This window comes from Ctenocephalides felis, unplaced genomic scaffold, assembly GCF_003426905.1.
Source record: "Ctenocephalides felis isolate EL2017-DRISC unplaced genomic scaffold, ASM342690v1 CF-g0.4_SCAFFOLD_03573, whole genome shotgun sequence".
NCBI lineage: Eukaryota > Metazoa > Arthropoda > Insecta > Siphonaptera > Pulicidae > Ctenocephalides > Ctenocephalides felis.
The window spans coordinates 8,654,937-8,680,211 of NW_020539727.1; the positions used below are offsets into that span (position 1 = coordinate 8,654,937).

At 28.7% G+C, this 25,275-nt stretch overlaps 2 protein-coding genes across 2 annotated transcripts; both read right to left on the reverse strand.

The window, feature by feature from the left end:
• Positions 1 to 4,104: 4,104 nt before the first annotated feature.
• Positions 4,105 to 5,076, reverse strand: LOC113389462 (cyclin-dependent kinase 4). The gene has a single exon (XM_026626493.1). It carries the CDS (start codon positions 5,035 to 5,037, stop codon positions 4,105 to 4,107), a length of 933 nt encoding a protein of 310 aa, XP_026482278.1. The 5' UTR covers positions 5,038 to 5,076.
• A 1,773-nt stretch (positions 5,077 to 6,849) lies between these two features.
• On the reverse strand, positions 6,850 to 8,652 carry LOC113389174 (Golgi pH regulator). Its single transcript, XM_026626231.1, has 8 exons — positions 8,611 to 8,652; positions 8,380 to 8,543; positions 8,201 to 8,307; positions 7,905 to 8,133; positions 7,669 to 7,841; positions 7,412 to 7,593; positions 7,163 to 7,351; positions 6,850 to 7,098 (listed from the first exon to the last, which is right to left on the reverse strand). Exons 1-8 carry the CDS (start codon positions 8,650 to 8,652, stop codon positions 6,850 to 6,852), a joined length of 1,335 nt encoding a protein of 444 aa, XP_026482016.1.
• Positions 8,653 to 25,275: the final 16,623 nt, after the last annotated feature.

A 25,275-nucleotide genomic window follows, 5' to 3' on the forward strand; every position in this document is an offset into this window, starting at 1 on the left:
TGCATTTTTTTCATAAAAATCATCATTAGAAGTTATTTTTCTAACACACATAATCGAAAGACATACATACAGTAGTTGACATTAGAAAAAATCATATGCAATTATCAGTATTATAATAAAATCACTAACTTTCATTGATAAACCATCAAGCTTTAGTTGATCTTCTATAATGGAAATAGTGCAAGGGGATAAAGAATAAAGGATAAAGGATAACGGACAAGTATTTTACATTAAAAGAAATTGCAGACGAAGTTGTTCAGATGTGTACTTTTTGGGCATACGGAAGCGTATTGCTCATCAAGGATATTTTTCTAATCTTGTTCCTAAATTGAGAATCGATTCTATACAAATTTGATGCAAATACAACATTTTGTGCAAATATAGTTGCAACATGAATTTAAATATCTATACAATAGCAATATGTAAAGATCCAATACCAAATTGTTGCATCATCCACCAGCAATTGACAAAAATGAGGAACTTCTAAGTTTCAAGTCTGTTATCAAATTAAATCCTCTTGCATATTTCTATAAAACGCTTCCAAAATCACCAAATCTTTCTCTCATACTTTTTACTATATTGCACCAACTAATCCTTTATAATCCATTACTTTGTCAACTACGACTAAAACTTTCATACCAAAACAATTTCCCAAACTTCGCTCTCTAAATCTTTGTAGATATCATCACACCACAATGTGTATTAACAAAAAATGTATTATAATTGTAAGATAATAAATTAATTAAATTAAATTAATTATATGCTTCCAATTTGCACACATGTAGCATGTGTGCACACTTCTAACGCAAAAATTTAGACAAATCTTATATTAGACAAATTATTCTATTCTATCTCTACTCTAGATAAAATTTATTATTCCTTCTGCCATGAGATTATAATTATTTAAATCATTTAGGAGAATTTATATGTAAACTGTGTGTCTCTGAGAAAAAAAATAGAGACGCATGGTGGAGAAAATATGATCCAAAAGATGTAATAAAATATTTTTGTATGAAAATTATGAAATATAATTATAATTTAAAAATAAAAAAATGTTTTTATTACTATTGAATTTTGCTAAAAGTATTAGCAATTTGAAGCAGCTGTCTTTTGGACACAAAGTTAAGGAGGCTATTTTTCACATTATGTATAAATGATGCATACATGAAATTTAATTTGCCAACTAATTTTACCTAGAATACCTAATTAGGATGCCTAAATTGTGTTCAACAGTTGAATAGAACTTTTCATATTATGTAGAAATGATATAAGAAACTTATTATATATGAAATACATCAACAAGAAAATTTCAGTACTGAAAACACTTAGCATCTTAGAAATCGATGCTGATTTTGATATTTCACTCGATGCATCTAATACAGCTCAACCACCAAAATACATTTGCATTTCACCACCATCATATCTAATTGTACCAAAAGTGAATTTCTGTTCAAAATTATATAAATAATAAATAAAAATCCATAACTGCAAAGAGTGATTGCCTAGTATAAAATAAACACATAATGTATAAAAATATTTTTTATTTCATGTGCATAATATTTTAACTCAGGCATTCAGAGATTCATCATCCTTCTGACACCATTTAACAATAAAATGAATCTTAAATAATTGCCACTACACCGTGCATGTCTAAAATAATCCTAAAACTAACATAAAATAAATCTTAAAAAAATTAAAGCTCTAATATAATTAAAAATAACTGCAAATCTGATTTCTTGTCTGAGGTTTATAATCGCTTAAGAATTATTGGCTTATTACATAATTATTATTATTATTGGCTTGTTAAATATTTGTACCAAAAGTCTGTACTGCATATTAAAAATGAATTAATTACTATATAATCATGTTTCAAAATTTTAGTGATTCAAAATATTATTATTGGCTTATTAAATATTTGTACCAAAAATCTTTACTGCATTATAAAAATTAATTAATTACAATATGATCATGTTTCAAAATTTTAGTGATTCAAAATATTATTGTTATTAGCTTATTAAATATATTTGTACCAAAAATCTGTACTGCTTTTTAATAAATTATATTATGTATTCTTCAAAATTTTAATGATTTTTAAATTGATCAAAGTTAAATGTTTGTTTTGTATTTGAATGGAAACAAATGTTCCTTACATTATTATTATTATTATTATTATTGCTAAGGCACTACTAACTAGATCACTCATTATAGTTTGTTTAAACAATTTTATTATAAATAGATTAAAATCTTACAGTCTACAATTATAAAATTACGTATTTTTTAAGCTATATCATATTTAAATATATATATAATTAAAATATTTGAATAGCTCATAGTGTGTCAAACGGTTATTTTATTTTCTTATTAAACTTTTCAATATTAAAGTTGGTGATAGATTTCTCATGCTTTTATAATTTAATTAAAATAAATTGATAGTATTCATGTATGTGGAATCAAGCAAAGATATTCATCAAATATCTTTATTATTTAATATATAACTTTATTATTTAATTAATATCTTTCTTTATTAAATAATATTAAATTCTCCAGCAAATGAATGCAGTTATAAAATTGTGATATAAGTTTCATTAACATATGTAAATTTGCTTTTGAAGTCAAATACTTTTAACTTTAACTAATTAATTTTGCCTAAACTTATTAAATTATCAAGAAATCTTAATTTAAATTCATTTAAAATTATTAGTTGATGAAGGTCATGATATTATGAAATATATTGTTATTTATAATAAAATTATAAAAATATAATTTCAAATATTATTTAAATTTTTAATATTCTCAAGATTAAAAAGTTTAAAATTGAAATAACACTTAAAATGATATTTTTGTAAATATATTCCGCAAGATTAAAATTAAATTTATTTTAAATTTCTTAAGCCTTCATAATTTAATAAGAAGACAATCATAAAGATCAAATTCATCAAATAATTTAATTATTTATTAAATATCTGACGACTTCATTAAATAATATTAAATTCTTCAATATAGAAATGCAATTATAAAACTGTAATATAAGTTTTATTATAGAACTGATTTAAATTTCAAAGTCGGAATAAGTTAGCCAAATTATAATTCTAAAGAAAAAAAACTTTCTTAGGTTCATTTAACAATATTAGTTAATGAAAGTCTCTATATTTTAAAACATTTTGTTATTGGCAATGAAATTGTAACAATATAACACTAAAGGTTATATTATTTTCATCAATTTTTCAAATATTGGAGTTAAATTAATACATTCTCGTGCTTTTATAATTTAATTTAAAATATAATTTGGAGCAAATCCTGAATATCATGATATTATGAAATTTTATGTTATTTATAATAAAATTATAAAAATATACTGTGAAAGTTTAATTTTTTTAAAATTTGTTAAGCTTTCATAATTTAATAAGAAGACAATCATAAAGATCTTCGTCAAATAATTAAATTATTTATTAAATATCTATTATTTATTAAATAATATTATATTATCGAATAAAAGTATAAATAAATTATAATTTATATAATTATATATTTAATTATAATTAAATATATTATCAAATAAAAGTGTGTAATTATAAAACTGTATATAAGTTTCATTATACAACAGATTTGAATTATATTTTAAAGTCTAATAACTTAGGCCAAGTCATAATCGGCAATCTAAATTTTGCTTGAATTAAAAGTTTATAAAAATCTTTCTTGAATTCATTTAATATTATTATTAGTTAATGAAGGCCTTGATATTATATCAATAGAATCTAAAGCATGAATTTTATTATTTATTTATAATATAATTTTAAAGGGTTTAAGTTGTTAATATAGATCTTTTATATTAAAGATCATAATTTATAATCAGGTAATGTAAAAAACTGGGCATTTTTTGTACTATTAGTAAATTCACTGAAGAAGTAGTGTATATAAATAAAAGTAACAATAAATATTTACTTTACGAATCAATTGGCAATTATGGACATGGAATACCAATACTTTTAAAGAACTAAAATTATAAAGCAAGAAACAAAATAGTATAGAGACTATCTGGTGAGTCTACTTACATAATATATATATATATATATATATATATATATATATATTACCTCTTTCTATCTACACAATCCGTTCATCTGTAAAATAAGCATGTCTCAAACACTGTGAAGCCGACAGCCTCTTTTTCGGCTCAAATTGCAACATACTATTCAATAAATCATTCCCAAACTCACACAGCCGAGGAATCAACATTTTAGGCTGCCTGGAAGGATGTGCTGGAAAATTAGTACAACTTACAGAAACACCAGCAGGCCAATTACTATCCGAAGGCCTTCCAATCAACTGAAAAATTTTATCTAACTGATCCCCATCGCTAGTCCCTGGAAATAAAGGTGCAAGATTGTACAGTTCGGCAATTATACATGCTGTGGACCAGATATCGACAGATGTGTTGTAGGGAAGACACATTAGGACTTCAGGGGCTCTGTACCACAAGGTTACAACGACTGATGTGAGTTTCATTTCAAAGTCAAAGGATTTGGCTAAACCGAAGTCGGCGAGTTTGATTCTGCCTTCTTTGGTTACTAGTAAGTTATGTGGTTTTAGGTCTCGGTGTATGATTCTGTGGCTGTGCAAGAAGTCAACACCGGTTAGTATTTCACAACTTATCTCTTTGATACGGTTTTCTGTCAAATCTCTTTGGTTTAGGTTATCAAGATAGCATGCTAGATCTTGGTTCAAGTGTTCAAAAACTAGATACAAGAGTAACTGGTTTTCCTTGTCCAGTCTTTGACCGTGGACGACATCTAATAATTTGACAATGTTTGGGTGCTGGTAGCCATCGATTTGTTTGAGTAAAGCTATTTCTCTAAGAGTAGACATGGGGATTCCATCTTCTGTCAAGGCTACTCTTACTTTTTTTAAAGCTACAATTGTACCTTGATGTAAATCTCTGGCTTTGTAAACTGTTCCATAAGCTCCTGTGCCGATAACATTCAATTCTTCGTATTGACTTGACATTGAAAAGCTTGTTGCTACTGATCTATTTGGCATAATCAACACTAACACTTAATTTTTACTAAAACTAAATTAAAGTAATAACGAAAGTAATTATATAAATTTAAACACACTTAACAAAATATAACCAATAAATATAATGAACTAACCAAAAAATAAAATGTAAATGCAACAGGTCGCTTGGCTTCGCAACGTTGACAGCACCAACATGAAGTTGTCAACAGTTATGACAACTGTTGAGATTTAAAATAAAACTTTATTTTATTTAAAATTAAATGAAATTGATAAAGAAAGTAATTATAAAAATTTAAACACATTTAAGAAAAATTAACCAATGAATATAATTATATAACCACAAAATAAAATATAAAAAAAAGCAAGTCAGTTTGCTTGGCTTTGCCCATAGATAGAGAAGAAGAGCCATGTTGACAGCACCGACATGAAGTTATCAACAACTTTGACAACCGTTAAGATTTAAAAGTGATAACTCATAAAAAATTTGTAAAAAAAAGTTATAACATCATTGTGCTTTATAAAAATTCGTATATTAATTTAATTAATTATGTTTTATTCAATTGTTTATATTAGTTTAATTATACGAAGTGTTTCATTAATCAACACCAAAAGATAATACTTGCATTAAGAAAATATAAAATTTCCTTTCTATAATGTAATATTCAATTATAATATACTGTTACTATTATAATTATTGATTTGTGATTCAATTGTGTCTTACTCGAGTTCTGTATTTGTTCAATATTGTGAAAGATTTCAGTCGATCAATCAAATGTAAGTAAGTCCTAAATTAATTACTTTAGAGATAATATGTTTAAGAAAACAATTTCTATAAAACCAACTATACCAAAATATGATTCATAGGACATTCAATATTTTACATATTATTTAAAATATACTTTAGTATAGTACTAAAGTACATATATTTTAAATAATATCTGGTTGTAAATAAATAATTTTTGAAAAAAAACAAATATTTCAAGGCGTGATTATTGCTAAAAGACATTCAAAATTTCACACATTTCTGTATGAATTACATTTATTGATTTGTGATTTTAAAATTTAATTATTCTTGCATTTTATTTATTCAATAATATGAAATATTCATCATTCAATCAAATCTGAATAAATCCTAAATTAGTTATATTATTAAAGATTCATTTGGCAAAACAATTTCTGAAATAACAAAATAGCAACTAACAAATTTAATAAAACAATGATAGTCTATATTTTCCAAAGTGTCTGCTAAAAATCTTCATACTATACCTTCCAAGAATGAAAATATAATATGCATTTTATTCAATAAAATACATTCATTAAGTGCTTGTTTTTTTTTTACTTTTTTCGTTGGCGATACAGTCTCATTTCTTGAGCAGCTGTAATAACTGTCTTGCACATAAAAATAATTTCAATTTTAATATCATCAAAAAGACATAGTAACCACAAATAATACAAATTACTTCAATAAACTATAGATTTTTTATTTGTTTATACAATGTCTATACAATGAAAGAAAGCAATCCCCACGCGACACGACAACCAATCACAATCGACCCCTATAGAAATAATATTATCGAGAGCGAATGACGAATCATTTGTACAGATTTACACCTAGTCGCGTCTAAAGAAGTTTTACTTCAAAAAAATATTGATAACTTCATCTGATAGAATTGTATATAATAAAAACTTCTGTTCCAATAATAATCTGCTGTATCTCAGAAAATTGCTCACTTTTCAAATTAATAAAAAAAAAGAATATAAAAAAGATAATTAAATTAATAATTCATATCATATAAAATTTTATTATAAATATTCTCTTATCTCAATAAATTATTATTGCTTATGTGCTAAATACAAAGTAACAATACTTGTAATAGCACTGACTAAAAATATAACATCAAACCATCGATGATAGAAATTAAATTGCAAATCTCCCAAAACTTGTGTTATAATAACTCTGTATTCAGCAGGCATATTCATTCTCATCAGAAGTACGGATGAACAAAAATGCATTCCCATTATTTGAGCTAACACTAGAACAATTATATTCGAGGACTTGCTGCTTGATATTTTATAAAAGAACTGCAAATAATAAAAATTGAGATGTAGAACGATTTTTGTATAGATTATTTACAAAAACACAAACCTTTGTTAGTGTTAACAATAAACCTCTGATGCTTGTAACAACTATACAACCGACCAAGAAAAATGATATGTGTTGGGACCAAAAGGCTACTGAATCAATTTCCAAACCAGCCCAAATAACTGCTATTTCCAAAGCTCTGGTTACAGGGTCTTTACGTCCAACTCTGTCAAAAACTATATTAATTGTGGACTAAAAATAGAATGATTATTTTTAATATTTGCAGAAGCATTTGGTATGTTAAGAACGTACTATAAAAATTTTCCAAACGCAGTACAAAGAAAAGAAGTACCCCAATGCATTGAAATAATGTCCTTGCCAAGTTTTAGACCACAATTCTTTCTCTCGCATATTATGTGCAGAATGAGCCTCCAAAAAGAGTTGTCTGCTCAATTCTTCAAGTGCTTCTATTTCTTGTTTTAGTTGTGATACATCTAATATATATATTTTGTTTATTAAATATATCATTAAAACAAATTTTTCTAAATATGTATTTAAATTGTACATACTTTCAGTCCCAGTTTTTATTGTAACAGATGTAATCATTCCCCAAATACCACCACTACTGGGTGTCTTCTCACGCTTTTTATTCAAAGCTATTCTTTTCTTTTTCACTAATATCATATCCATAGTCTGCAGTAATCTTTTCTCCACAGTCATCACATCAGCTTCAGATACTGGACTTTAAAAACAAATTTATAAACACCCATCCACACTATTTCATACTATCTATTACTATAACTACCGAATAAAATATGCCATGCTCGTGTATGGATAATTTACAGCACCAAAACCACTCAAAACAGCCATGACTGTAACCCCGATTACACCAATTCTAGAAACAGCTTGTTCCAAACACAAAACACTACGTTGCTTTCCAGCAAGTAATGGAAATGGGTCACCAATTTTCCAAAAACAATATAAAAATAGTAACCATACTGTGAGTGTTAGAGGCCTGATGAGATCACTTCTAACTAAGAAAAATAAACATGAGTTTATATAGGAATTATTTTATTTGTATTGTGGTTGTGACCAACTCACCATAACGTATATTGCTTATGCAAAAATAGGCTATATAGAAAGGTATTATTGCGATCACCATTATGAGTAAAAGGTATAAACCTAGTTGCCAGTGGAAGTATCGAGAACTGGAATTTAATAAAAAATAAATTAACAAATGGAATGGAATCAACAAATATATAAAATACATGTCCTACTACCTCGAATCTAAATATCCAATAATCTCAAATATAATCAACTCGAACATTGTTAAAGACAAGGCAAGAGTGACAGAGAATATTAATTGGACCAAAGTATGATGTACTTCGTAGTCTCGAAATAACTTCTTTACAAAAAATACCCATCCTCCAGCAAAAAAGAAGACCTGAGTATTAAAATTCAATATATAAACATAACCTCATTTGACAAGTATAAATTTCATTTTATCTCACTTGGGAGATTAATATAATAAGTGTATCCTCCAGAAAACCCATAATGAATATCAATTGATACTTTGTGCTTCACTAAATATTTTTAATCTTATTGAAATATATATTTGTATATTTATATTGTGCTTTATTAATAAACATTGTGTATTTTACTACTGTCAACGTGACAGCTAGTGATGCCAATAGAGAAAAGCACATGGTGAAGATAAACACAAAGTAAAAAGTGTTGCAAACCACAGAGTAATGAAAAAACGTTGCATTCAAATTTTAAAATACATTGAAAATTGTGAAGAATATTTGAAACTCTTTTTACTTCACCTGGTTTAGTAGTACGTAGTAATCGAAAAACCTCATAATTAACAGTAATTAAAATTATTTGTATGACAAAGTTTTATATTAGAAAGACATTTTTTATCATTTTCTGGCAAAGATACCTTTTTCTTCATGAAGTTAGGAATACAGCAAAATCAAAAACACATTATCAGATTGTTTTAAGTAAAACTTCTTTAGGCGCGACTAGGGTGTAAATGCAACGGAAGAGCGTTACGCTCGAGTCAAGTGCCAATGATTCGTCATTCGCTCTCGATGATATCATTTCTATACGGATCGATTGTGATTGGTCGTCGTATCGCGTGTGTATGATTGCTTTGATTATTGATTGCATGAAAATATAGTGAAAATAATAAAACTAAGGAAAAATCTGTGCCGTGTAATAAACGTAAGTTCATTGAAATAATTTTTATTATTCGTGGTTACTATATATTTTCAACTTCCTGTAGGGTAAGGTATTGTAATCGTCCAAAAATCGAGATTTTTGCATTTCTCGACGTTTTGAAGGTTTTTGAACATTTTGGCATACCTCGAAAAAATGGATGTGTGTGTGTATGTATGTGTGGATACAATTTTTCGTCAACGTTTTCGGGCGCACGGATCAACCGATTTGAATAGTTCAAAAAAACATTGGATTCCTATTGGTAGGGAGATGTGCTGATTAGTTTTTGGCAAAGGCAGGTCTAGCCGTTGCGGAAATAAAGAGCAAAGAGTGCAGAAAATAGAAATCGAATTTTTGAGAGAACGGAGATTCCGATTTGAATAATATAAAAAACATTCAATTTGTAATTATTGGGGGAATTGGTGATTAGTTTTTGGCAAAGGCAGGCCCAGCCATTTCAAAGATACAGAGCTAAATGTGCAAAAAATGGCAGTTTTTGAGAGAAATAAGCATCTGATTTGAATGATTGAATAACATTCTGCTTGTGTTCACAAAACAATTGCTTTAGGGAAAAAATCCATTCACTTTTTTTTGGAAAATAATTTAGATTTTAATTTTAATTTTGGTTAAAGTTCTAAAGCTTACTTATATTCTTTAAGTGAATAATTTTAACTTTGTAATTCACTTTGTATAATTCTTCTAAATATTAGACGATATTACAATTACAGCATTTATAATAATCCATTTTTTCAGATGGATTATTATTAATATTTATTTATTTATTAATTTTACAAGCCGTCGGTATAATAATATTTTTTTTTTTTTTATTTTCATATTATATAACAATCAGAGTTATTTACATACCCTATGAGTTATATGGCTAAATTACACATAATAATAATAATAATAATAATCACAAAAATAAATGAAAAAAAAAATAACAATAATAATAATAAATAAATAAATAAAAATAGATAAAAAAATAGAAGAAAAAAAAATAAAGAAAGTAAAAAGAAACAAAAGAAAAAAAAAATTGTAGTAATTGCTCCAATAAGCAATTGACTATGGAAAACAATTTTTTTACATTAGGTCTATAGGCTGTTTCTTGCGTAGTCTTCTTATAGGTGGATTATCGAACAGATGAGCCAAAGTTGCATTAGGATGTTCAAGAATTTTAGCATGATGTCCAGTACTGATATTCTTGATGACATCCACTACGAAAGGGATGTTGAGGTCATCGTGTATGATTTTGTTGCTGACAAACCACGGGGCATCAGTAATCGTCCGTAGTGTTTTAGATTGCAAACGTTGAACAAGTCCCACATTTGATTTGCTACAACATCCCCACAGTTGGATTCCATACGTCCATACAGGTTTGATTATGGTCTTATAAATTAGAAGCTTATTATCTAATGATAATTTTGATCTACGACCAATAAGCCAATTTAATTTTGAGAGTGTAAGTTTAATTTGTTTTATTTTGGCTACGATGTGCGGCTTCCAGGTTAATCTGCGATCCATGTGAATACCCAAGTACTTGACTGTGTCTTTGGTTGGTATTTGTCTTTCATTTATGTACACAGCTTGACAAGTTGACTTATTAAGTGTGAAGGTAATATGAGTTGACTTCGTATCATTAATTTTGATGCGCCATTTTTTTGTCCAGGTTTCTATTTCATTGAGATGATTTTGTAGGATATTGGAAGCAAGAGTAGGATTTTCATTGCTAGCCAAAATCGCAATATCATCAGCAAAAGTAGCAGTGGTAGAGCTCGCCATGGTTGGAAAATCACTAGTATATGTAAGGTACAGAAAAGGGCCCAAAACGCTTCCTTGCGGAACACCTGATTTAATGGGAAAAAGTGATGATGATTCACAATTATTTCTAACTTTATACCATCTGTTAGTTAGGTACGATTCTAAAATTTTGTGAAAGCAAGGCGGCAGCAACCATTTAATTTTTGCTAAAAGTCCTTCATGCCATACTTTATCAAAGGCCTGGCTTACATCGAGAAACACTGCTGAGCAGTATTGTTTGGATTCGAAAGTTTTATGAATTAAATTCACGATTTTGTGGCACTGTTGGATTGTAGAGTGCTGCTTGCGAAATCCAAATTGATGATCAGGTAGTATGTTAGATTCGGTTACTATATCTTCAAGCAGTAGTTTTTCAAAAACCTTCGACAGAATGGGTAGAAGGCTAATTGGTCTGTAGGACGTAACCATACTTGAATCTTTTCCATTTTTGGGTATCATTTTGATAACGGATATTTTAAAAGACTTAGGCCAGTACTCCAATCTCAGCATTGAATTAAATATGTATGTTATGAAGATATACGCTTTAATTGGTAATTCTTTTAACATTTTGGATGAAATATTATCAATCCCAGGAGATTTTTTACTATCCAGTTTAGTAATTACTGAAACAATCTTCTTCAGAGAGTAAAATCTTTTCTTGAAGTTGACAGAAGTGTGTGGTGTGCGAGGCTGTTGGTGCAAGTTATATGTATTAGATTCAGCTGCATGCGGTTGAAAAACTGAACTAAGATACTCAGCAAAAAGTTCTGCTTTTTCCTTGTCATCTCTAGCCCAGCAACCGGCTGCATCATTTCGTATAGGTGGATTTCTGATGCACGGCTTATTTCTAGACTTAATGGGACGCCAAATAGAATTGTCAAAGCGATTGAGGTTAGACACGTAGTTGGCGAAACTAGAATCATTTAATTCTTTAAGCCTAGTTTTGAGCTTATTGTTCAGATTATTAAAAATATTTCTGTCTTGGGGTGTGTGGCTGTTTTGCCATTTTCGCCTGGCTTTCCTTTTATTGGCTATTAACCTTTTAATCTCCAATGATATACCTGAATGAGACGATTTTGCAATATCAGGTGTTGCAAAACTAGATGATTCAAGAATAACTTTATTAAGTATTTCGATTGCAGTTTCAATTTCTGTCTCAGTCTTCAACCTTGTTTGAAGATTTATATTGTTTTCAACTCTAGTACGAAATATTTCCCAGTTTGTCTTGTTGTTGCAAAATCTTGGGTTGCGAGAAAAATTCAAATACGTTGAACTGATACTGGCTATTATTGGCGAATGGTCGGAAGAAAGATCATAACTAGAATATACTTCTGCGTAAGATGGGTTTATAACATTAGTTATAAAAAAATCCAATAAATCAGGCTGCTTTCTGGGATCGCTGGGCCAATACGTTGGAGAACCAGTGGACAAGCACAAATAATTGTGTTGCTGAATAACATTAAACATTTGTCTTCCTTTGGGATTTATTAGCCTAGATCCCCAATGAGTATGTTTGCTATTAAAATCCCCCCCTACTAAGAATTTGGATCCTAAGGACTCAAAAAATTCATAAAATTGATCACTGGTTATTGAATGACGTGGAGGACAATAGACAGCAGAGATGGTAAGGTCGTATGATAGAAGTTTTACGGTTACTGAAGTTGCTTGTAAAAATTCCTTGGAGTATTTTTCTAACTCGTAGTGCACAATGTTTGATTTTATTATAATTGCTGTACCTCCATGTGCAGTACCATCTGGATGTTGAGTATGGTAGAGGTTATAGTGAGGAATATATAGATTTGAATATTGAGTGAAATGGGTTTCACTCACTAAAAGGATATCAATTTTATTTTCTATTAAAAAAAGATTCATCTCGTTCTTATGTTGGGTTAAACCGTTTGAGTTCCATAAGCATATTCTAATGAATTTAGCCATTATTTATATTTATTGATGATGGTCGATAGCATATTTAATACTATCGAGTTTTGTTGCATTAGTTGATTGAACATAGCTTTAAATTCATTTAAAAATTGAACTAAAGTAGATTCTTGAGAAACAGGTGAGTTGTTTAAATTCGATTGTTGACCTTTCATAGCCTGGGCATATGACAAATGATTAGTGGTGGCGATTCTGTAGGTTTTATTGTTAGCAGAATTTATATTTCTATTATTCGATTGGTGATTATTATTTACTGGAGAAGTATTGTTTGCAGAATTTTTGACTTTACTCACTTTTTGATAGTATGGGCATCCTTTATAATTTGCAGGATGTGGGCCAAAGCAGTTGGCACAAACTGCTGCAGTCTCAGCTGGCTTAGTGCATTTAGATGTTATGTGGTTATCTCCGCATTTGACACAGACATAAAGCCGGTTACAATATGCTTTTGTATGCCCGTACAATTGACATCTACTGCATTGTACGATGGTTGACCTTTGGGGTGGCTCAAAATGTATTATTTGATTTAATATTTTTGTTAAATTAAAAATTGTGGAGTTATAAGTGTTTGGTTCCAAGTCGATATAAAACATATTGAGCGGAGTTTTTGTTCTGAAATGCAAAACATTAGTAATATTACGTACTTTATGTCCTTGCTTTTCAATTTCACGTTTAATGTCTTCTTTGTCGGTAGAGAAATGTATGTACTTCAATACTACTCTGTATGATCTTTCAGATTTAATCTGATAAGTATGAAACACAATCTTTCTGTTCCGCAAAAAAGCTACGAATGTTCTAAAGTCTTCCGCCGAAGACACATTAATTTTAATTATGTTATTAGCCAGAATTTTTGTTGAGTATTTATTTTTATCAATAACGTTGTTAAAAACATCAACCATTTCTCTAAAATTATTCACTCCATAAATAAATACGGGCGGTGGTAGCAATGCTTTATTAATAATGGAAGGCTGAGAGCTGGAGTTAGAGGATTCATTTTGTAGTGCGCTGAATCTATTGTTTAATTTTAATGAATTCTCACTTACATTTATCGCACGTTTTCGTTTTACACCTGTCACAACTTGCCAGGGATTTAAATTTGAATCCGAATCCATTGAAGAATCCATCGAAGAGGTCGAAGGTGCTGACTGAATATTATTTGTTTGGGATATCTGTGGTTGGTTTGGTAACTGAAGCGCTGCGTATTCCGCATTTGTCATCGAAGGTGCTGACTGAATATTATTTGTTTGGGATATCTGTGGTTGATTTTGTAATTGAAGCACTGCGTATTCCGCATTTGTCATCGAAGGTGCTGACTGCATATTATTTATTTGGGATATCTGTGGTTGATTTTGTAATTGAAGCGCTGCGTATTCCGCATTTGTCATCGAAGGTGCTGACTGAATATTATTTATTTGAGATATCTGTGGTTGACTATGTTGTAGGTGATGCACTGCGTATTCCGCATTTGTCATCGAATCGTCATTTAATATATTGTTCGACTCGACAGCACGGATGTTTGACAAATTTTCCATATTAAGCCCCTAAGGGGCACAGTTAGATTTATCCAAGTTTGAACTATTAGAAAAAAAAAACTGTTCACGATATAATTATAAAAAAATAAATTAAACACTAAATTTGAAAAAAAATGTACTAGAACAATTATTAAACCATGATGAAATAATCGTCTATCACTTGAATATAAATGAATCACTATGCGTCACTATTACGCAATACACTGCAATGCAGATAAGGTGTTTACTCGACGAGCGTTGTCGATGAACTGGTATAATAATATTACAATACGGCTTAAGTCAATATTTTATAGGTTTAATATAATTTAATTAATTATTAGCTATTTTATTACTTATTTATTTATTATTTAATTTATTTACTATAAACTTATTTATATTTACTTAATTTTAATTATTTTTAAATATAACTAGTTGTTTGTTGCAAATATTTTTTAAAAATTTAATAAGTATTATAAGCTTTACAATACTTTTACAATATAATTATTTTATTTAACAAATTTTAGGTTATTTTATAATATTTTAACAAATTTAAGTATCTTATATTATTGTTATTATTATTATTATTAATAATACTATCATTATCATTTATATTATTATTGTTAAGTATTTTTACAATATAAGTTTATTTTACAAATTTTTAGGTATTTTGATGAAGGAAATATTTTGTTTCACAATTTTTTAGGTGTTTTTAAAATATAAGTTTTTGGTTAACTAATTTTTAAGTATTTTAACAATAACAGTCATATAAAAAAAAATAAAATTTTGTTTCACAATTTTTAGTAATAATAATAATATTTCTCGAACATTTTGTTACGCCTTCATGCACAATGCCATAAACCACTAGTTCAAGTAATCAGAATGATCCGCATCAAATCCATTTATACAGTTCATGCTGAAAAACAAATATCAATATCATAGCAATAGTACTGAATAAGCAACTTTGGATTAAAAATTATAGAAGTGTCCGCGAATTATCATCTGAATCGTAAATTAATCACGACAAAAACCTGATAGGACTCCGTCTAATTTTTGCATGGTTGTTTTCTCTGTTTCAAATCAAAACACTCAACACGTGTGGAACTTTAGCAATTTATTTACCTGATCCATCATCTATCGAATTGAACAAACGATTCATTATATTCTCACTCGAGAGTCGAGTCCTCCACATACTACGTACACCTGTAAAATCTATTAACTCTCTTGATATCGGATAAATCTTTCAATTCAAAACAATTCTTACACGTGTTCCGACATACCTTTGCCACCAGAACAGGTTTGTTTTTAACGACCACTTTTATTGTATGTGTATTGATAAAAACGCATGCGGGATTTAACATTTGTATTGGTGTTGGCAGTAATATTATATTATTCGAGCAGTAATATTATTATTCGGGCGCGTAATTTGTACCGCATTCCTTACAAGATGAAATATTATTTTCTCTATATGAGGAGAAAACGCAATTATCAAAGTGGAGTAATAAATACTACGCTCCAACTTGCATGCATTATGCTACTGAATCATACTGAATACTGTCAAAATGTCATGTATTTGCTGTGCATTCAGGCGTTTTACACATAAACTGCAATGTCACTTGTATGTTATGAAGCTGGGTCAGAAAGACCCTATTATCTAACATCGTTTTTTTAACTTCCCGTAGGGCAAGTTATAGTAATCGCAAAAAAATCGAAAATGAAAATTTTTATATATCTTTACGTTTCAGAGGTTTCTGAACATTTTGGCATACCTTAGAAAAAATGGATGTATGTGTGTGTGTATGTGTGTGTGTATGTGTGTGTGTGTGTGTGTGTGTGTGTGTATGTATGTATGTATGTACGTGTGTGTATGTATGTGCGGATACAAATTTTCGTCGACGATTTCGGGAACACGGATCAACCGATTTGAATAATTCAAAAGGCATTCGATTCGTATTGATAAGGAGACGTGCTGATTAGTTTTTGGCGAAGGCAGGTCTAGCCGTTCCGAAGATACGGGGCAAAAAGTGCCGAAAACGGTAACTCAGTTTTTAAGAGAACGGAGCGTCCAATTTGAATAATTCAAAAAACATTTCACTTGTATTGACAAGATGAAGAATCGATATAATTTTCATGAAGGTAGGTCTAGCGGTTTCGGAGATATGAAAGAAAAAGTAAAAAAATAAGCCATTTGGCGGTCAAAAATGATCATTAGACATATGCACATCAAATTATCAGATATTTTATAGAGATTTTAACAATAAGTATACGTTTTGTTAACATTTCTATGGGTTCCGTACCAATGCTTATGCGTTAGACAGCGACGCGGGGCTTACGCGCTTTATATTTTGTCCCAATGCAGTTAAAGCAGTACGATTGCTTTGAAAAGAAAGTTCAGATCTTCCACAATATGTCAAAATAAAGAAAAAAAAATTCTTTTCAAAAAAAAAAAAATTAAAAAAAAAATTTTTTTTCAAAAAAAGTAATTTTTTGTCTAATTTATAGTTTCTCAAAAATCTTATTTTTTCAAAGTAAATTTTTTTCAAAAATGTTAATCGTTTTTAAAAAAATAATAATTTTTGGTACGGGAAGTTCCAGCAATTTGCCTTAAGGCACGATGCCTTAATTGCCTTAAGACAGAATTCCACTTACAGCTAGTTGACATTTGTGCGATTTATATAGGATCAGATTTTCTATCTGACAACCTGAGAAAAACGCCTGACTTCACAGCAACTACATGGTTTTTGTCAATATTTAGTATGGTAATACTATAATGGACTATTCTGCTGCATAACAGACTAATGTTATGGCAAGGCTATGTTATGAAGCACTTTCCATACTAATTCGCTCTAAATATTACAAAAGCCATGTGATTGCTTGCGTTTTTCTCAGGTTGTCACTTAGAAAATTCAACCTAGAAACCGCACAAGTGTCAAAAAAACGAACTTAAATAACGGGGCCTTTCTGACTCAGCTTTATAACATACAAGTGACGTTGCAGTTTATGTGTAAAACGCCTGAATGCACAGCAAATATATGGCATTTTGTCAGTATTCTGTATGATTCAGTAGCATAATGTATGGAAGTTGGAGCGTAGCATAGCCTTGCCATAACAATTTTCTAATAAGCGGCAGAATCGGCCCATGAGTCTACAAATGCAAGTAAAATGTATTTTGAATCATTCAAATCGGATACCCTTCTCTCAATATCTTATTTTTTATTTTTGGCTCCCCTCCTTTTGGAAAATTTATTTTCTTTTTTGCCCCTTATCTTCGAAACGGCTAGACCTGCCTCTGCCAAAAACTAATCAGCACGTCTCCTCACCCAAAGAAATCGAATGTTTTTCCCATTCACTGTGTAATCAGCTATTGTGCTCACTATGTTGTCTCAATAATAACATTTACCAAGCAAAATAACAATATTCGACTTCAATGGCATAATGACTTATAATTAGAAGCCTATTAAGTGCATAACTTTAGATAATAATATTTAATGACAAACTGCATTCGTGCCATTAAGGATAGATAATGCAAATGTTTGTATGTAATATGTGGGTATCGATACAAAATATAGACGTTATAGATTGTCGGTTAAAATGAGCTAATAACTGATTTATTGAATTTCTGAAAGAGATGCTTGAAGCAGAGTAAATTACTTAGACCGCTGTGGAATATAGTACTTGGGTAAACAGGTAGAGAAATAATCAATTAAATGAAATTGTTGTCCAGAATATTTATGTTTTGGTGTAATAGTTTCCTTAAACCAGAAACTGTATTTTGGTAATAATATTTATTGAAAAAATGGACGTTTTAGAATAATAATTAAATTTAAGCTAAAGGAAATTGTCTAAACTATTTATTGGAAAAACTTCGTCTTCTCTATGACAGAATTGAAGGAAAAGATAGAAGTATTGAAAGAACACGGCCAAAGAATAATTCTGTGTCCAAAAAATAAAATACAGGGAATTGAAAGCCGAGTGACAATAAAGCATGGAAGCAAAAGTTTAAGAAATTACATGTGTTCTATAAAGAACAGCGAAAAAAAACGATTAAATTAAACGTGCCATGCTTTTATTTGCCTATGGTACAAGCACTAACAGAATTTTATATAATTATATAAAATATAAATTAAGTTGTGATATTTTGGATGTATCAGGTTGGCAACTAAGTAAGTGCAGATTTTAACTAGTAATGCAGTACATTTTTTTATACCATCAAGTTTATTCTCTTATGCATTATCCATTTTGATCAACTACTTTTTACTATTTTTTAAGCGGCATCATGGTGCCAATTTCAAAAAACTTCTGATGTCTTAACGAAAAACTGAATCAGGTACAATTTGGCACCATCATGATCAATGGACTGTTTATCAGTAAAGGAGTAAGAGTTATTAGAAAAAATAATGAATTAACTAACCAAATAATTCAATTTTTACTATCTCTACTATTTCTACTAGTATTCCTTTCCTTGGCAATCCCTACAGATTGACTTGTCTCTTGTCAATCATGTCAATCTGTTCTCAAGTCCTGGCTAACGTCTATTATTTATTATGCAATATATAGTGAGATCCATAACAATAGAAAATAGAATACAGTTATTATTATTAATATACACTTCGAATGGAGGTCTTAATTAGTCGCTCTTGTATGATGACTTAATCAAATATTATAACTGCAAATATATATTGATGAAGAGAATCTTAGATTTATAAAAAGTTTGAAGTTATTGTAGGTAGATACAGTAATGAATAAAAGTTAGAGTGATGATTAAAATGTTTCTTTGATGTACCGCAGTACCATGCTTACATTCATAATTAATTTCACATTCATTGAGAGCAAAAACAATTTCTAGTTAATTTATCTGACATTACATTTATAAATATTTTCTACGTTATTAACATAGGATATGTCTTCTTCAGGAACAAATAAAAACATTTTCCATACATTTGTACACTTTTTTATATTTGCTAGTTGCTAGTTGCAATCTACCTTTGAATTATCAGAAGTAAATGCAATTACTCAAAAGTACTAAGAATTCTCTGGTTATTGCAAGGACTCTGCTTTTACTAAATATTCATTTATTAAGGGACCGATTCTGCCGCCCAACAGACCAATGTTATGGAAAGGCAATGTTATGCTCCAACTTCCATAGATTATGCTACTGAATCATACTAAATACTATCAAAATGTCATTCATTCATGCAACGTCACTCGTATGTTATGAAGCTGAGTCAGAAAGACCCTGTTATCTAACATCGTTTTTTGACATTTGTGCGGCTTCTAGCTTAGGTTTTCTATCTAACAACCTGAAAAAAACGCCAGACTGCACAGCAACCACATGGCTTTTGTCAATATTTAGAACGATTTTGTATGGAAAATTCTTCATAACATAGCCTTGCCATAACATTGGTCTGTTATGCGATAGAATTGGTTCCCAGATAATATAATCCACAGAAATAAAATATCAAAAAATTTATTTATCACATAACGATGTTTGGTATTTCGATATTCAGTATTTTGTTTATTTTCAATAAACAAACAAATAAGGAATTTGAAAAAAATCGGAATTCCTCAGTCTTTTTAAAAAAAACCACGTTTGTGGTCAAATTTCATAACCGGTCGTCGGTCGTCGCGATGCAACACACCATCCAATGCATATTAAAGAAACAACAACAAATTATAGGAATAGTGGGAGAGCTGGTGGAAAATTTGCACTTAACAGGTGAACTAAAAATATTTAAAATGTTCCGAGAGAAATATCTCATTTGGCGTCACAAGTATACATTAACTATTACTGAAAAAATAGTTGAAAGTGGCATTTATTACTAAGGCAAGTTGCATAAACTTCACAAAATGTGTAAGAATTGACTTAATCAATGAAAATTGAAATTTAAATATTTAGATACAATTTTCAACTGTTTATTTCAAAAATAAAGTTATCGCTTTCAATCAAATCTAAACATTGCGTTTTCGAATAGAATTTTCTCAAACACATTTAAATTAACTGTAATTATATTAATTATATTACACAGACAGGTGCTAGTATGCCCTAAAGTTGTAGCTTATTATTTTAAATTTTAATGAATTGATAATGTTTGACTCATCACATCACAAAAGCAACTTTTGACACAAATTTCATCTATAATATTTTCTTAAACTTTGAGGAATTTTTAACATTTAACTATTTGTCGTAGGGCCGCAACATTTTAGTATGTTTTATAAGACTATGATATCTACTGCCAGAAAGTTTCATAAAAATCGGCAGAAAAAATTTTCAACAGTAAATTTCAATAAAACGGCCCAGTAAAATTTTACCAAAAACTAACCAGTATCATTCCCAATCAATATATTTCGAGCGGTTTTTGAATTTTCAAAATCGATTCAGAATTGCGGACTAAAACGTGGACAAAAATCTTTTCACTTTTCTGCTATTTACAAAGAAACGGCTTGGCTGATCGTTGCGCAAAATTGATAAACGCTAGTTCTCATCGAGATACATCAAATGGCTTTTCAATTGTTGAAATCGGTCCAGCCGTTTTTGAGAAAACGCCGATTTACGGCAAAAAATCTATTCACACACACATATACTTTTTCCAAATGTTGATCTCATTCGTTTCAGAATGGCTTGAAACGTCGAGAATACATAAAATTAGCAAATCGGATTTTTTGATGAAAACAAACTTCTCCTTAGGAAAGGTATTAAGCATTACTTTTATAAGCCTCTAATTTCATGTATGTTGAACAAACTATCAATTATGAAAAAATGTATGAACCCACATATTAAACTTTTCTTGAAAATGACCAAAAACTAACCAGTATAACTATAAAACAGACTTAGCAAATACTGAAATTAAGAGAAGCCCCCGATTTTATAGCAAAAAATATTAATTGATTCATAAAAATCATTTATAAAAATCAGTGAATTTTAGGGGCCAATTCTGCAATAACATAAGGTTGTCATGTTTGTTTCTTGGTACTAAAAACTGTTAAAAGTCAATCTAATTGCTGTACGATTAGGCGTTTTAAATATAAAATCGTATGTAATGGATGTGCATTTCAAAGATGCAGTAATCATAATCTTTCTTCGTTTATATACAATACGCCTAAGTCGCACAGCAAATATAGTATTTTCACAGTTTTTAGTACTAAAAAACAAGCACAACATAGCGTTGCCCTAACAACCCTATGTTACCTGCTGTATTTCCGCAGAAATGGCCAATTGAAGTGATAGTTTAACCAAAATGTGTTTTCTAAATAATATAATTTTTAACAAGAAACTCCAAATCTCACCTAATTACTTCACTCATAATTTTAGTATATAATGCTATAGATGATATCTATTTTTTTTTTTTTTCTTTTTTTATATTTTTCAACATTTATAATCTTATCGTTGAAATCTACTGTGAATAAAAAAAATATATATCTAGATTATTAATTATTAATTATATCTAGATATTATCTATTAAATATCTGTCCATTTCTGAAGAAACTATCAAAATTTTTGTTTGAAAACTAAACACTTATCACATATCAAATTGTACGTTCACTAAAAATTACATTCGAAGATCATCATTCATGTTCTTTATTTGTGAGGAACCCTCTCCTCTATAAAATAGTTTGCATTATAATTTTCATAAATTCACCAAAATTGACCATACAAATACAAAAAATGCAATAAAAGCTAAGGAATAGAAATTATTTTTAATTCATCGTTAATTTTCTCCCAGCTCTCCAATTATGAATAAAAAAAATAATACCAAGAGATAATAACGTATTCGAGAAGATGCGACGAATACAGACACAGACGAATGCGTTGAAGATATATCAAGAAGTTTTGATACTCGAAAATGTTAATGAGAAGATTCAAAATCCAAAGCTGCGGTTTACAACAGGTTGAGATTCAGACAGAAGACAGAAGACACGATTATATAAAAATTTAAGGTTTGGCTTTCCAGGGGCAAAAAAAAAATCAGATGCTATTTCAGACAATACATTTATAAGTATAAATTGGAAAATAGACATAAAGAACAAAGGACAATAGATGGATCAAATCTTCTTAAATTATTATTAACTTCAAAATAGAAATACACAATTAAACCCGTGTGGACCTATGGTATTCAACTTTACTACTACAAAAAACGGGGTACTACAAAAAACAAATTTCACGCGGTCAAAATAAAATTCTGAGGCAAAATATTAATCGCTACACGCCAACATGGATCATTCACAAAGACACAGACATACCTACAATTCTAGAACAAATAACAGTGGTTGCTACCAAATATAAAAACAAAATAGACGTACATCCTAACGAATTAGCCAATTAAGTCTACCTGGAAATCGACCAAACTAATAGGTACCCGAAGAAGTTATTGAATGTTTCTATTATGTATAGAATTATGTAGTAAAATTGTGTTTTTTTGAATAAGTTCAAAACCTTCGACTAACACTTTAGTAGATATTTATTACACCTTTTCCATCATTGGAAAGTCGTCATTTACCTCATGATACCTTTGATGTCTTTCAAGAGTCTTCTCCACTCTCAGACATCATACAATTGCTTTCAAGACGTGATTAGACACTCATTGTACTTTAATCATATATTATATATGATTGTTACCTGAAATCGTTTATTGCATCATGACTTAATAATACTTCGATTATTATTATCGTTTCCAAGCGATAAAACTTCTCATAACTTCGATAATTTATTAGTTAATAAATCTTATATCAATTCGATAGTAAAGGGCAGGCATATTAATTATAATGGATAGTAACCGAAGGAAAAAAATTAACAAATAAAATAAAATTGTTATTAATTTTATAAGGAATCGTAATTCATAAAAAAAAATCAAAAGTTAGATTTTTTTTTATATATTTGTGATGATTTTTTTCTTATATCAGTTTTGTATCGTCAGAATCGAGTCATGACGAGTATATTCGTCAATCCCTGTTATTATAAACAAACACTGATTTTTATCTGAAATAGATACTCATAAAGTATCTTAGTATAAAGAGAAACATAAGTATGTATTTGTGTATATTTGAATTTAAACTATTCTTTTCATGTTATTTTTTCACAATAGAATTCTGCCTTGGTTTTTGAAAATTTAAAATAACTTTCTAAAATTTTATCCAATACTTTATAAGAACCTATTTTAATATTGAATTTGCACACAAATGCCTCGAAAAGTGTAATTTTTCACGTAATTATTGATCACTATATTTATACGATAAATTGTTTAGAAAAAAATCTATTGTGAAAAATTACTTGTGGGCAATAAGAAAATATTATTAAATATGTAAGAAATGATGTTTCTATAATATCAAAAAATATAAATAATTTTTCAAGTTTATTAAAAATTCTAAAATATTTTAATAAATATTGTATTCATACTTTTGTATAATATTGTTTACTTATTTTTTGAGCAGCAGTCAAAAATTAATAAGCCAGTCAGCTTTTGTTAACGAACTTTTTAGAATAAAATCCATTTTAGTCGACCTATCTATCTGTATTTAATCAATTTTTATTATTAGAATTTTCTTAATTAATTAATTAGATAATATTCAACTGCTTTAATGCAGCAATACCCTAGAAAGGCTATTTTCGCTTGGAAACTCATTTTCAAGTAAAAAAAGGTCTTACTACTGCTTGATATAAGGCTGTCCGAGTTGGGTATCGAATCTGAAACTTCATGGTTGCTAAGGCCAAAGCTCTTATTAGTGATCCATAGAAAAGTATTTACTTATGTAGTAATAATTTTTGGCTGCATTTTGCATTACTATTTGAGTAATAAATGTTTTATTACTTCAGAGAAAAAATACCTAGATTTTGAGTTTGTCTGATTACAAATAAAAAGTTTCCTCATCTATGATATTGCAATTTCAAATAAATCATTACATAAATGTTCACAAAATTAAAAACCACAATGAAAATTCAATTTAAATATATTAAAAGTTATTAGTTTATACTTGTAATAGGAATTTGGAAAATTAAAATTGATATGCAAGATTTTTATTGTTTTAAGGTCTTCTATCAAATTTTATGTTAGTTTTATTATTTTGAAATGATTTTTTTTTAAATTATTAAATTTTTCAATTATTATCAAAATCACAACACCTAAAATAAAACTATTTTTTATCTTCTATATATTTCCCTTGATTACACTTAAAGGTAAAAGTCTAGTTCTATAAAGTCTCATTTATAAAGGAAAGAAAATTTGGGATTTTCTATGCAACTCCACTATTATTTATATTTGTTACGTCTTTTTAACATTATAACTGCTTGAAAATAAATAATAAAATATATGAAAGTTATAATTGCTAGTCTGTTTCTATTAGTATAATATTATATTATATTAACAAATGTTTCTATAAAGGTTCTATATTTTAATATCGGTTAAACCTAAATTAAAATTAAATTTACCAGTATATTATATGAATCATTATGCAAATTATTTGTAAGTAAATAAAATAATTATTTAGTAAGTTTTATTACACTACAAAACTAGATATTCACAGGTAATCAAGTCTTTACAGGTAAATCAAGTATGGAAAATTGTAAACCAATTACCTCAATTCAATTGTTCTGGAATTAACTGTATTAAAGCTTTTGTGAAAATCCGAAAATTTCAACACTAGTTCCATAAATATAATAGGAAATAATTAAAATGAAGATAAAGTACATATGATCATTATTCGAGTTTTTTAATAATTCTAAGA

Coding starts and splice junctions, on each gene's coding strand:
- LOC113389462 (XM_026626493.1), bottom strand. CDS start 5,037: ATGCCAAATAGATCAGTAGCAACAAGCTTTTCAATGTCAAGTCAATAC.
- LOC113389174 (XM_026626231.1), bottom strand. CDS start 8,652: ATGGGTTTTCTGGAGGATACACTTATTATATTAATCTCCCAA. Junction 8,544..8,610: donor TTATTATATTAATCTCCCAA/GTGAGATAAAAT, acceptor TTTAATACTCAG/GTCTTCTTTTTTGCTGGAGG. Junction 7,842..7,904: donor AGCATGGCATATTTTATTCG/GTAGTTATAGTA, acceptor TTGTTTTTAAAG/TCCAGTATCTGAAGCTGATG.